This window comes from Antennarius striatus, chromosome 3 (assembly GCF_040054535.1).
Source record: "Antennarius striatus isolate MH-2024 chromosome 3, ASM4005453v1, whole genome shotgun sequence".
NCBI lineage: Eukaryota > Metazoa > Chordata > Actinopteri > Lophiiformes > Antennariidae > Antennarius > Antennarius striatus.
In genome coordinates this window covers 8,845,662-8,860,801 of record NC_090778.1, presented here as the reverse complement: position 1 = coordinate 8,860,801, position 15,140 = coordinate 8,845,662, and the positions used below count along the sequence as shown (strand labels likewise).

Below are 15,140 nucleotides of genomic sequence, written 5' to 3'. Positions count from 1 at the left end.
AAATAGTCATGAATAGTTATGTTAATCTTCTTTTCCTTTCAGCTTTTCCCATCAGGGGTCGCCACACACACAATTGAGCATCAGTTGCCTCCATCTAACCCTGTCTTCTGCATCCTCTTCTGTCACACCAACTACCTTCATGTCCTCCTTTCACTACATCCATAAACCTCCTCTTTGGTCTTCCTCTAGGCCTCCTGCCTGGCAGTTCAAAACTCAGCATCCTTCTACCAATATATTCACTATCTCTCCTCTGGACATGTCCAAACCATCTCAGTCTGGCCTCTCTGACTTTATCTCCAAAACCTCTAACATGTGCTGTCTCTCTGATGTACTCATTCCTGATCCTATCCTTCCTGCTCACTCCTAAAGAGAACCTCAGCATCTTCATCTCTGCTACCTCCAGCTCTGTCTCCTGTCTTTTCCTCAGTGACACTGTCTCTAGACCAAACAACATCGCTGGTCTCACCACAGTTTTGTTCACCTTTCCTTTCATTTTAGCTGAAACTCTTCTATCACACATCACACCTGACACTTTCCTCCACCCGTTCCATCCTGCCTGTACACGCTTCTTCACCTCTTTTCCACAATCTCCATTGCTCTGGACTGTTGACCCTAAGTACTTAAAATCCTCCACCTTCTTGATCTCTTCTCCCTGTAACCTCACTTTTCCACTTGGGCCCCTCTCATTCACACACATGTACTCTGTCTTACTGCAGCTAACCTTCATTCCTCTCCTTTCCAGGACAAACCTCCACCTCTCTAGCTTCTCCTCCACCTGTTTCCTGCTCCCACTACAGATTTCAATGTCATCTACAAACATCATAGTCCATGGAGATTCCTGTCTAACCTCGTCTGTCAGCCTGTCCATCACCATAGCGAACAAGAAGGGGCTCAGAGCTGATCCCTGATGCAGTCCCACCTCCACCTTAACTCCTCTGTCACACCTACAGCACACCTCACCACTGTCTTACAGTCCTCATACATGTCCTGCACTGCTCTAACATGCTTCTCTGCCACTCCAGACTTCCTCATACAATACCACAGTTCCTCTCTGGGCACCCTGTCATAAGCTTTCTGCAGATCTACAAAAACACAATGCAGCTCCCTCTGGCCTTCTCTGTACTTCTCTATCAACATCCTCAAAGCAAATACTGCATCTGTAGTACACTTTTTTGGCATGAAACCATACTGTATAGTTCAGTTAACGGTGTGTCAAAAAAGGTAGTGTCCATATTTTCCAATGTCTTGTTTTGCCGAAACAACATTCAAAAACCTCAAATGTGTTCAAATTACAACCACATAAAACAATAAAAAATCACTGGAGCTCTGCATTATGAAATAAAAATCATATTAATCCATAAGGGTTTAGTGCAGTAAATCTTTTAATGAATTCCTAATAATAATATATATTACTAATAATGTATATTAATTAATAATACATAGTACTGCCAAAAAATTGTTTTCATGGAATGGACTCTCATCGACTCGATAACAGAATTGAAATCCATTGTGAAAACAAAACTTCAATCAAAAGATTTGTTTTCTTCTTCATTTTGGGACTATTATATGACAGTTTAAATACATTTGAAATATTTTAACTAATACCTAATAAACTAGACTTGCACTAAACAAGATTATTATAGGTTCCAGAAGTCTAAAAATATTACTGCACGTACTAAAAAAGCTTTTTTCTGTTTCGCCCCTGGTTGTCGTGCAACGTGTGGTGCGTTCAAAACCATCGTTTTTTTCTGAGAGTTTCTTATTTCTTCAACAACAGCAGCAACAGTGGCCTGTAGTCTTGGAAAAAAACAGAGTCCCCCTCAAGTAGCAGCAGCATCCATTTAAGCATCAGTGTTCAGCAGTCGAATCATCTCATCTTCCTCGGATTGACCACTCCTCACTGGGATGTCGTCGTCGTGGAACATCGGAGATTTCAGATCAAGACAGGAGCTCTCCGTTGCATTATTCCGAGCTTGAAGACGGAAAGCGGGGGGGCGATGGATGAAAGCAAGAGGAGACAAATCACATTTTGATCACCGGAGGGTTTCAGCTGGCTAGCGCTAGCACGCTAACTTTAGCCAGCCTTCAGCTCAGTTGTTTTTCCCTCCCCCGTTCGCGGACCGATGAGGTGTTCTCCTCCATGATCAACACTCTTTGATGTCTTTCTATATTGATGTCGAGACATGCTGAAGCCGGCGAGGACATTTTTTCAAGGATAAAGCATCGCTGCCTTCCAGCGCCCCAGTTTTAATGCTTGTTGGCTAACATCTTTTATCTGTTATTTTCCCCCTCGCTCTTTAATGAAGAACAAGATGCTGGCAGAGCAAGAGTGTTATTAAGGGTCAACCTGAACTCGCATGGATACACACTCCATGAAGGTCATGATACTGGGAGAATGATCATGCTGGAAAAACAGGTAAGAAAACCGAGCGGGAGCTCAAAGCCTTTGGATTCATTTGTGCACCTGGACTCATTTGCATAAAGGTAATTAGTTGTTAACGGAGCTCTTTTACAAACCTATATCAACGATGATCTGTGCAATAATTAATAAGGTGATCAATACCTTTTTAGTGGTGACCCTGCTGCACATATTTTTTTTTTACAACATTCATCACATCTCTCTTTCTCTTTCTCTGTCTAGCTGGTTTTGGTTGTTGTGTCAGTTTATATTTAATGTCTCTTTTTATTCTTCAAAGGCTACAAACTTCAGTAAACTTAGGCTAAATCTGTGTAATATCTTGGTAGTATATATTTATACTGTATTGTGATTTCATAGCTTCCCAGAACTCAAGGTAACATCTTCACTTTCTTTGTTTTCAGAGATAAAACAAGGCAGTCACAGATTGCAACATCCTGCGATACCCCTGAATTCAAAATTTTACCCTGACCTACTTGCATAGATCAAAGATCAAAGCTAGTGCTCTGATCTACTGTCATTGATCAAAGCAGTAGCTTTGATCTATGGTCTTACTCACACTGGCCTTCTCCCTTGTCTTTCTATCTCATCCGGTTCCTCAGTGTACAAAAGTTTAAATTTGGCCATGACCTAGTTTTTTCAAGGTCAAGGTAATCATCTCATTTTCATCCCCTTTGCTGCCCGAGTAATGTGCTTTTTGTTTCATCTTTCTATCTGCAACAGATTTTTGGTTGACAAGCAAACAGACGGACAAACTAATGGACACATGAACACTGACAATCACATTACATCACCACTTTGAAGCATGATGTAATAATTCAATATACAGATATATAAAACAGCAAAAAACATTTTAGAGGCATCAAAATAATATAAAAATGAAAACGGATTGTTAGCATGTATTTATTCGTTTTTAAAGAATAATTTTTGCAATATTTTGCTGATTTATTAATGAATAAATCAAATTCAGGGCTACACATAGATTTTTTTCTATTGTAATCCATTGTTAATTTCTAGATTTTCTTTTGATAGACATTTTTCTTCTCAGATATGTGTGGAAAATTACAATACAGTAAAATTATGTTGTTAAATTCCTTGTTTTCTTTTGGCAAGTGCCAAAAAATAGTATTAAACAGAGAAAAAAACCTCACCAAATCATCGCATTTCTGAAGATGGAATAAAGTAGCTTTGGCATTTGTGCACTACATTTTTCCATTGCAATGTTTTTAGTTTATTTTTTAGTTTATTTTAAGCAAATTGTTGAAGCAAACAGTTAAATCTACTTTACTTACTGCTGAAGAGAGTATTGAATTCTTCATAAGGTAAAAAAAATAACCAGTGCAGGCTTGTCCAATATGAGGGTCTGCCTGACCTGTAGAGACACGCACACTCGCTGATATGATCCAACATTGGAGGCTGCATCGGAGGCTTTCTGACAATCTGTTTCCGTCAAAACCGCCCTGGTTTTCAAAGCAGTGTGGTGGAAGATAAATCAAGATTTTCAATATGACCAAAACATCACTTCGGGGTTTTGTTCTTATCTTTGTGTATCTTTGTGTCTTTAGTGAGAAGTGATGTATATTATGTTGAACATTCATTGCAAGTACCAAGCAGTCTACTAAAGAGTGAAGTCATGTGTGAAAGGAACAACAGTCAGTGAATTAATGAATTGTTTGTTGAAAACATGCATCGGTAATTTGTATTTTCTGCATCATGAAAATAAGCTGCTCTTCTAATTTCATTTGATTTAAGAATAAGTCTCTTGTTGACCCGACATTTTAAAAATGAAACAATTAATTCATTTTTGAAACAGACAATGAATTATAAATCTTTTTTGGAAACAATGGAGCCTGGCGGTGCCTGTCACGCTGGCTTGCATTCAGTGACATTGGTGTTGATCTCAGCTGCCTGGAAGCCCTCGAGGAAATCCTGCAGTCAGTGGAGCTCATCACCTCCTCTGTCCAAGAACTGAGGGGGTTGAGGTTAAAATGGGATGGGGGGGTCACTTCCTCTTGTTTATCCCCCATCGAGTAGCATCATTGACCATAAACAAAAGCTGACACATCAATAATGCAGCATGGCTACAGAGATGGAAGGTGTGTTCGCTCAGGAGGAGACTGATGAGATGCTGGTGGAGGTTTTGTAAGATGTTCACGTCACCCCCCGGGAAATACCAAATCTATAAATCTGTCAGCAGGAAATTAATCAATTCCTGTTAATTTTTTAATACTGATCAATAGTTTGTATGTTGAGTTTCTTTTCTGAATCTGTTTGTGTGCTCCAATGACACAACAGAGGATGACGGTGGGGAACAGGGGCGCTCAATACGTCAGTCGCAACGATAGTTCAGGTAGCTTGTGACGGCAGTTTGGATAGATTGCATGATATTAAAAAAATAGCTGTCAGCCTATTATCATTTGCTTGTAGATGAACATACAGAGTACAAGCAGTTAAATGATGGTCAGTGGCTGTTAGACTTGGCATTTATAACCAATCTTACAAACATTGATCGATACAGTAACCGGTGATCGATATGATCGGCTCAGTTAATGCTTTCAAACCAAAGATGCAACATCTCTTCTCAAATCAGCAGCGGCATGATTTGGCAAACGTGCAGAGTCTGGCGTCTGTCAGAGTTTGACAAATGCTTTCAAAACTATTCTTTACTTGAGCCAGTGGCTACATTCATGCGATACATTTTTCTGGAAGATGCCGAGGTTGATTCACTCGTATCAAAAGTAACAGAACTGTTTCACTTGAACTCTTCAGGAGTGAAGGATGAGATTTTGACACTACAAGCTGACATTCGGCTGAAGTCCAGAGCTCGTGGATGGTTCTGGAACTCACAGAGAAAGAGTATTCCAACATGAGGAAATGTGCCTCCCCATTGACTGCATTTTTCAGCTCCATTTTCCCACATGAAGTCCAAATAGCGTTCCTCCATGACTGATGATAATTTGGAGTTTTGCTTGAGGCTGGTTATCAACAGCTACTGTTGGGACTATGCATCCCTGTGATTCCGTTCAGTGCAAGTCATCAGAGTAAAGTCATTACATGACAAAAAATGTACTATACTGTACATAGTTAATTGTGTTGTATTGTACAATATGGACTCATGCAGGTATGCAAGGTACATCAACATACATTGTACATATAAGTAATTCTTAATATGTTTATGAATAAATATGTTTTACATTTTTGTAGTAGGTAAATCATTTTAACTTGGTCATTTTAGAAGTCGTTCACATGCAGAAAAAGTGTGAGCACCCCTGCTGTAGAACATAAATGAGGGAATTTTTATCTAGTCTTGCAAGATTTGTGGGTTTTTTGCCTTGATATGAATTTAGTAAAAGCAATTCTGATGAACATTTTAAGCTCATGCAAACCAATTTGTTGTTTTTGTAGAATTTAATACTTGTCAATTTTGGGAACACATTTTTTGAGCGCTCTCATAGGATCCTGCAAATACTGTGAAATACTGTATGTGAAAATTGCCAAGTGAATCAGTGAACGGGTTTGGGCCTGATAAGACCCGTCCCACAGGCTTAGTAGCGCCACCCACAGTTTCACGATGGAGATAAAAGAGAGAAAGATGTGATGAAAGAAAGATGTGAGAAATGAGAATAAAACAATAATTGTTGAAAAACAGCGTTTTAAAAAAAATATTCCCCATATTGTAAGTTTGAAGCCAGACTTTGACAGTTCAGCCTTTTGCTGAAATGAGTCACTGGTGTCGCCATGGTTACTTACACCACCACCAAATATCAAGGCAGCATGAGAGAGTGAAACTGAAAATGAAATTGTGTGCTTTATCCACAGAAAGCTACGCTCAAGCTCATTTATTATCTACTGTTTTCTATAAATCATCACAGAATTCCCTTTGGAAGAAATATGACGTATGTTTTGTGGAAATTTTTAATGCACTTTCACTAGAATGCGATGAACGTATGTACATATGTATGTATGTAAGCTAACATTTTGCACCCTTGTAAGATTTTTTTCGGAGCTTCAGACAAGCATGATGTGAGAACTCAGGGTCAAGGGTCACCTGTCTCCACGCAGCCATGAGCGCGGCTGCTGCAGGATACGAGGCCTCCCGGTGCCTCTGTCTGAAGGGTGTGTTTAACACTCAACTCTCACACACCCACGCCGTCTGGTTTTTACTGTTCTCACTGGAAACAACCATTCCTTATTCTTTTCTTTCTTACGTAAACCCAGCTTCCCTTCACTGGTGTTATTGATGTTTATTGTCTTATGAAAGGCTTTCTTGCCCTTTTTTTCCCCACTATTGTATGGATTGTAGATAAAGCAATAAAATATCCTGCTGCCGCCACAGAGTTCCATTCACTGCGCGGTGCTCCAGAAACCACCCTTTGCTTGAGGCCTGACCTCACGCCAAGCATATCTGACTACTTTGTTTGATAAAATGAGACTTTTTTTCCCTTCACATTTTAGTCCTAAGGCTTTTTTCCCCATCTTTTTATTCCAGACGCATTACTTTGGTACGGGGACAAAAGGTTTGTCCTTGAAATTTCTTGTCAGATTCATTTTATGCTCTGGAGAAATATTTGAACAACAATGATGTCAAATGTAGGAGCAGTGTAACATTGGACATATTGCTGAGCCTCTCAGAGTGCTGCACTGTTAGACTGCTTTGCTTTTGATTCCTGATCAGCTGTAGTTCAGTTCAGTCAGCAAACCGCTGTGGTAAAACTTCTGAGCATCTGCTGTTTAAAGGCATCGGTCTACATTTGTAATTTCCAAGTACTGTAACTCGATCAGATTTGTGTGTGTGTGTGTGTGTGTGTGTGTGTGTGTGTGTGTGTGTGTGTGTGTATAAACATTTGCTGGCTCATAAGGCAAGTTTTCCATCCCGAGTCTCTGCAGGCCAGAAACATTACATCAAGCTGCTCCTGTTTTGTCCTTTTACTGATTCCTCAAACACCGTTTGTCCTCACTGCTGACATGATGTTATCATGAAACCCCCAGATACACTATAAAAAATGAGATTTGGTAACTCTTTGGATAAAAATGGATTATTGGCTTGCGTTGTTACGGTGTGATCAGGTCAGCACAGGAATATAATGACGATCCTGTCCGGTACAAAGAACCTGCTTGTCCTCTCTCATCGTCTCCATTACTTTCTCGCTTTCTTTTTCTCTCTTTGTCATTATATCCTGTAACACTTCCTTTACTAAACCCTAGCTATGACTGCTGCAGTCTTCTTTCATTTTTGTGTGTCTACACAAAGTAAACACAGAGACAGCTACTACATATTTGCTACTCTGTTGTCATACTACAAAAGAAAATAGATATAAATCCAATACCTTTCTAATATAGTTTTCAACTCTTGATGCATATTTAAAGTTAAAAGAAAAATATTTCAAATTTTGTTCTATTTTACCATTCTAGCATTAGATAGAGAAATTTATGTATCATAGCATCATGATGGACAGCTGTTTCATTTTTAGCTACCTGTCAGATAATATCTGGAGAAGGTTGTCCCTGAACTACCAGCATGCACCTTGTTAACCTTGCCGCGGTTCATTCAGCTGTGTGCACAACTTGATGTGATCATCAGAGAACTATTGTAGAGGATCATTCATTCTACTCACCCCTACGAACAAACAATTGCTGCTGGGGATCCAATGGCAGTCGCTAATTTTGGCATTGTGTTATATTTCTGCAGCAACATAGCAGTTTTTAGAACAGTGCAGTGAGCAGTCCAACATCTGTGTCAAACTTATTTCATGCAGCTGACTTCCTAGACTAAACACCTTTCAGCTGTGTGATGCATAATCACAGTTTGTACTCTTAATGCAGTTGGATCAGTCAACACTGAGCCAACAGTCAGCAGCACCCTGAGGTGAATATTAAATAACATTTGTTTCACTGTCAACCGTGAGACAGCAAACAAGTTATGTTAAGTTGTAATAATAACTAATAATATTAAGTTACATTTGATCAATTTGCTGCAAGCTGTGTCAAATGCATTATCAACGATTTAATGGCAACACTAGACACCACTTTACTTTTGCTAAAACAGTGGCAATGATCCCACAACGTGATGCAAAAATATGACTGAATTAATTCAGAATTACTCTATTCTTTAGTCTTTATACAGGGCATTTTGTTAAATGGCTTATTTATCTTTCATTTTATGACCATGAGACCTGTTTTAGCCCCATCCCTCAAAGAACTAGAATTGAGAACCATCCATTCTGTCCATCCAGAACTGAAGATATTGACATTGGAATCCATCCATCAATCCCTTCATCCATCCATGCAGCTGTCCATCCATCCATACATCTATCCGTCCATTATCCGTCCGTCCGTCCATCCATCCATCCATCCATCCATCCATCCATCCATGCTTTTTCAGCTGAAGTAAATGATATGTCACTTTTGGTGACAAGCCAACATTTTTTCATGTTTGGTTTATGCTTATGTATTGGGTTTATGTCTATGATGCCTCATAGTAGACATTTAAAATTCAACAATCATTTTTTTATTTACGTTTTCAGTAATAAAATTAGTTAATCAGGAATGACTTGTGTAGTGTTTTTCTTGTGTGATAAAGCACTTGAAACATTTAAACATTGATCTGCTCACCTACACATGCATACAGGTTATATACATTCATTCATTGAGGATGAAATGTCAAATGCCACCTCCACATCAGGAGCAATAATCGTTCACACACACACACGCATGCACGCACGCACGCACACACACACACACACACACACACACACACCAATGGAACAGTCTTTTGGAGCAGTTTTGGGTTTGGTGTCGTGCTTGATATTTATAATGCATTAACACTTGCCTCTAGTTTTTGTGAATCATATATACATACTATTTATTTTGTTGGCCAGGAGGCATAAGCTGGATTTAGACTCGAGACTCCTTGATATCATATTGTAAATACTTTGATAATAATACACTATAAAAAAAGTGTTCGCTGTTATTGCAAATTTAAAAACTTTAAAAAAAAAATCTACTGTAATTTTTAAAATGATTTTAAGTGTAATGTACCTGAAGGGGGTGGCAGTGTTGGGGGCTGCCGTGGCTCAGAGGTAGGGTGAGCTGTAGAGCGGGTCATCCAATGTTCCTAAGATCGGCAGTTCGATTCCCGCTCTCGCCCAGCCACCTCAGAGTGTGAGCTGACAGTGGGAGGTGTCAGATCACCTCCTGAGCGCTGCCGAGTCGCCCTTGAGCAAAGTGCCGTCCCCCTTTACAAGTTGCTCGTTTGGGCGCACCAAGAAGGAGCTGCAAGCCACTCTACCTCCCACTACATGCTCACAGGCGCCCTTGTGTGTGTGTGTGTGTGTGTGTGCGTGTGTGTGTGTGTATTACAGGGGCCTGTACACACTAATACAGTGTGTGTGTGTGTATATATATATATACACACACACACACACATACGTTTCATTGAATTACTATTGTATGCTCTTAATTTCCTTTTGCAGATCAAACAGTATACAAAAAAAACCCAACAAAATTGAATGTACCTTAACATCACACATACAGTACGTTACAATAATGGCGGCTTTACAGTGAGCAGCAGCGGTGACAGAAACACAAGATAAAATCTGAGCTCTGCAAACGCAGCTCTGTGTTCCAACACATTCTAACTGGAATGTTTGATAAACATTTCTTCTTGTAGATGTTCAGGTGATCTGAACCTCATTTTGAATGTCACTCTGGACACTTCAGCTGTGGTATCATTGTCATGCTGTCTGCCTTTATATTAACACTGCACACTGATTGATATCAAAATGTGTTACAGTCTGGTTTTGCAGATGACGGTTTGCGTACCTGCACCACCCGTCCTGTCTTTGTCTCAATCTACAGGAAGTGTACTCGCACGTCAGGCTCTGACTTCCTGTCCTGGCTTGGTATCTGTAGAGGAGGACGGTAGGAGTAGAGGGAGGAGGGGGCTCCTCTTATGTAGCCCAGTGAAGAGCCGGTTTTGCCTCAGTGTTTCCATGACAACGAGTCTCTTACGGTATTCAGCCTTGGGACAGCCTCTGCATGTGAAAGCAGTTCCCAGTTCCTCTTGCTCTTTTCCTTCAGCTCTTCTTCTTCCTCCACTGTCACCGTGTTTGTTAAAGCAGCAGCTCTTCATCTTCACTCGCTTTACTTTTAATTCTAAATGTTGAGCAACATTTGCATCTGAATCAGGTCTGCCTCGGTTCCCTGTCTAAATTTATTAGGACTGTAAACTTAAATTTGTTGCCAGCACATCCTTAAAATATTTAGAGCACTGTTCAGCAAAGATGCACATACTTTCCATGTGAAATCTGGAAAGCCTTAAAATGAGCGAACAAAGTTCTCTTCAGTTTAGTTTACAGGGTCATCTTGTTTTTTAGCAATAGCATTCTGATAAAGACAGTTAATAATTACAAAACGGTTGTTTACATTGTTTAGTTTAGTGTATTTGCATGATGATGAAACACAAAAAGAAAGTGGTGAAAGCTGAAGTAACAGCATTAATGGTGCAATAGCTGATAAAAAAAACCCGACTTTTGTAAACAAAACACAAACTTGTTGAGGCAGTTTTTGCAGGTCAAAGCAAACTCACTTCCTTTCTATCAATATTTAAGCCATTTGTGGTAAAAGCCATGTGACCTACAGTATATATGATGGGTTAGAGTCATATTAGTTGTTGAGAGTACACAGAAGAGTGTTTTTAGCCTTCAGGTTCAGACGGCAAAAATAATGAAGAAAATAGTAATCATTGAGTCCAGTTGGAGAGATGTGTGTTTGTGACCCAGTTCTGCTCACACACACTGAAAATACTTTTTATTCCAGAGCTAAATGTTTTAGGATTAGACTGAGTTTCCGTTGGAATTCTTTTAAAAAGCCTGGGTTTGGTGTGTTGTTTAAATATGTGATAAATTGCAAGTTAAACTAGACTTTGCAAATGAAGCATCATCCTAAATATTTACTTAATTAATATGCATTGACATTTGACTGCATAAAAAGCGAAGTCATGTGCACACATTTCAAAAATGTTGGGACATGGTATAAATATTAATGCAAAGATACAAAATGCAAACATCTGCAAATCTTTCATCCTCATATATCCAAAATAGTGACTTTCTGCCTGATTATGGGACATCTGATCTTGATCTGAAATCTCATGATCTCTTGATCTATCACTGTGCTCTATCCCCACATGTATGGCATAGACAGCAATCACCAACATGTGGCTTGACAGACAGATGAATGGAAGGAGTCTTTTTATAAGGACAGCACGGGGAATTTACATTAACCTGTAAGCATGTCTAAAAATAAAACATAAACAGTCAACATAAAGATGGAATTCAGTATCATGGCAACTGGAGTGTTAGAACACACTCGCCACTTTTGTCATTCGAGTAATTATTCAGACAAAAAACATCTTATGATGGCTGGAGCTCTGCCAGAATGACTGCTTTCCCATTTCAGCGCATTAATGAGCAGGGAGGCTGAATTCCTACGTCAGCCTCAGAAGCAGTCACCGCGCTTCACCTTTAACAGGCTGACACAGACAGTCTGGCACGACGGGAGCAAAACACACTCAGTCCTTCTCCCTTGATTGAATCTCTGCAGCATAATCAAATAGAGGAGAGTTGGACGAAAACCCATAACTCCTCTGTGTACCTGCTGCATTTCATTTGGCAAAGGCTTTTTTTTTCTTTGTTCAACAGATGCAAACATTTCTGTGGTCAGTCTGAACACTTGGGTCTGAACGTCGCAGGGAAAGAAACACTGGTCGTGGCACGACAGCTGAGTGTTGTTGATGTGTTGGCCAATACCTCGAGAAGACAGACAGACAGACAGACAGACAGACAGACAGACAGACAGACAGGCAAGGGAACAGCTGCTGATAGTTAAGATGTTTCCTGGTGAGGGAGGAAGGTGGAAGGAGGAGGAGGCGTGGACGAGAAAGACGAGAAGAGGAAGAAGGAGGGAGGGAAACGAGGGGAACACGGGGCTGTCGTTGGCTTGGGAGACCAGGGAAGAGGTGCAGGGGTTCCGCTTTTCGCTCTGATTTCTTGCAGCCTTTGGAGAGAGATGGAGCTGTCAGCGTGTGGAATTCCGTCCCGATAGCTTATTTCTTCTTTCATTTATCTATATATTCTTCAGTTGGCGTATCCTTGCTGTGCGAGCAGTCGAGGCTCAGTGATTTGTTCATTTTGCAGCATGGATACCAAATCCTTATTCAATCTGCACAGAGCCCTCGCTCAACCTGTCAAGATGTGCATGTTTGATTTTCCCGTCACCATCCTGGAAGACATGGTGAGTTCCAAAACTAAATGGTACAATGCAGAGAGCTGTTTGTGTGTGTGTGTGTGTGTGTGTGTACGTGTGTGTACGTGTGTGTACGTGTGTGTACGTGTGTGTACGTGTGTGTGTATGTCTGATAAATACCTTACATGTGTACTCTCGTGTGATTGTGCTCATGTTTATGTTTTTCTTTTTGTCGTTAGTTAATTCTGTATCCTGAACAGTACAGAGGTATTTATTGTTTGTGTGTGTGTGTGTGTGTGTGTGTGTCAAAGCTCTACTATGTCATTTCTGCAACTCAGAAGAGCACTATGTATTTATTACATCCCGCGTCAATGTATTGTAATTTTCAGTGTTCGTGTGTTCGTCCGTTCTTCTGTCTGACCGTTAGTCCACCACATATCTTCGCAACCGTTGCTGATGGAATGATGAAACAAAAAGCATATTACTTGGGCGGCAAAGGGGATGAAAATGCGATGATGACCGTGACTGTTAGAAAACTAGGTCAAGATCAGATTTAAAGAGAAGGCCAATGCAAGTAAGACATTAGATCAGAGCACAAGCTTTGATCTTTGACCTATGCAAGTAGGTCAGGGTCAAATTTTGAATTCAGGAGTGTCGCGGGATGTTGCAGTCTGTGACTGCATTGGTTCTGGTTATACGATTTTAACAGACAAAACACAACATACTAAAATAAATGAGACAACACCGTAATACTTTTACACATGTTTCACATTTATCTGCTATCAGAAGGGTTTGTTCTGAATTTTAGCGTATGCGTTAGGAAAACTTTCAATCCCAGTGTGAACTCTATTAAATCACTCTAATCAACCATTGTGTGCAAACACAAGGCTTTGTTTGCTCAGGAAGATCGTTAAGCAGTCAGAAGAACAACACACCCACGGGACCTTTATGAACACATAAGTCAGAGGATCGCCCTCTGACTAATTTATTCTTTGTTGCGTCTTCTTGCTACAAGAAATTTAAAAGAGATCTGCCTGCTTGTCCAACAGTAGGTCAAGGCCAGCACTGAGCAGTGATTTTGTTTTCCTGGATGATGTATGCCTCCAGTTGGGACAAAGTGAGGTCTTTGTTTTCTTTATCCATCCTGTGATATTTTTAAGCAAAGTTCTCCATCGATCAAAGGACGCTGAGGCATCAGAGATGAAATGAGTTGCGATGTCGTCACGTCCTGCCATGAAAGCTTTGGTTGTGTCATGACAGGAAGGAGACCGTCAGTGAGTGATCAATCAATAGACCCTTCAACAATAGTTTTTTCGTATCAATACTATTGCAACAAGGCAGTCAGAGACTGCAACATCCCCTGAATTCAAAATTTTACCCTGACCCAGTTTCAGGGTAAGTTGAGGAAGAAACTCCGGGCAGAACCCAGGCTGATGACAGTCTGGGCTGTTATCCGCCTTGACCGGTTGGGTGGGAGGAAATATGGGAAAGGTGGGAGCGGGATACAGTGTAATAGCGGTTAATACTGTTTTAGTTAACATAAGACATATTTTTCCACAGTAGCTCTAAACCAGTAACCAAGGCTGAGTGGTTTAATCCACGATAGACCGGCATTGTAACAACTAACAAATTGCATGAAATTATTACATCTCGTGTAGTGGTGATGTATTGTAATTGTCAGTGTTTGTGTGTCCATCTTTCCGTCCACCAAATATCTTCACAACCGTTGCAGATAGACAGATCAAACAAAAAGCACATTACACGGGCAGCAAAAGGGATGAAAATGAGACGATGACCTTGACCTAGAGAAAACTAGGTCAAGGTTTAAATTTCAAATTTTGTACATTTTTCCACATATCTCAGGAACTGGATAAGATAGAAAGACAAAACAAAAGGCGTTATATTCAGGAAGGCAAGGGGGTGAACATTAGATCACAACCTTGACCTTGAAAAACTAGGTCAAGATCAAATTTTTACTTTTATACCTTTTTAGGTACACATCTCGGAAATCTGATGAGATCTTTTTCTTCTTCTCCTTTCGGCTTTTCCCTTCAGGGGTTGCCCAAGCGAATCAGTTGTCTCCATCTAACCCTTTCTTCTGCATCGTCTTCTGTCACACCAACTACCTTCATTTCTACCTACATCACCGCTTTCCATGACAAACCTCCACCTCTCTAGCTTCTCCTCCACCTGTTCCCTGCTCTCACTACAGATCACAATGTCATCTACAAATATCATAGTCCATGGAGATTCCTGTCTAACCTCGTCTGTCAGCCTGCCCATCACCATAGCGAACAAGAAGGGGCTCAGAGCTGATCCCTGATGCAGTCCCACCTCCACCTTGAACTCCTCTGTCACACCTACAGCACACGTCACCACTGTCTTACAGTCCTCATACATGTCCTGCACCGCTCTAACATACTTTTCTGCCACTCCAGACTACTGCCACCTCTCCTAGACACTTCAATACCTCCATGGGTAT

The 15,140-nt window shown here is 40.4% G+C and overlaps 1 protein-coding gene across 1 annotated transcript in view; it reads left to right on the top strand.

Annotated features, from left to right (window-relative positions):
- The first annotated feature begins 1,655 nt into the window (after positions 1 to 1,655).
- Positions 1,656 to 15,140, top strand: part of LOC137592404 (ral guanine nucleotide dissociation stimulator-like) — a 52,913-nt gene continuing 39,428 nt past the window's right edge. The window contains exon 1 of the mRNA XM_068310558.1: positions 1,656 to 2,416. Within this exon, the coding sequence (XP_068166659.1) occupies positions 2,396 to 2,416 (21 nt within the window). The 5' untranslated portion in view covers positions 1,656 to 2,395. The remainder of the gene's footprint in view (positions 2,417 to 15,140) is intronic.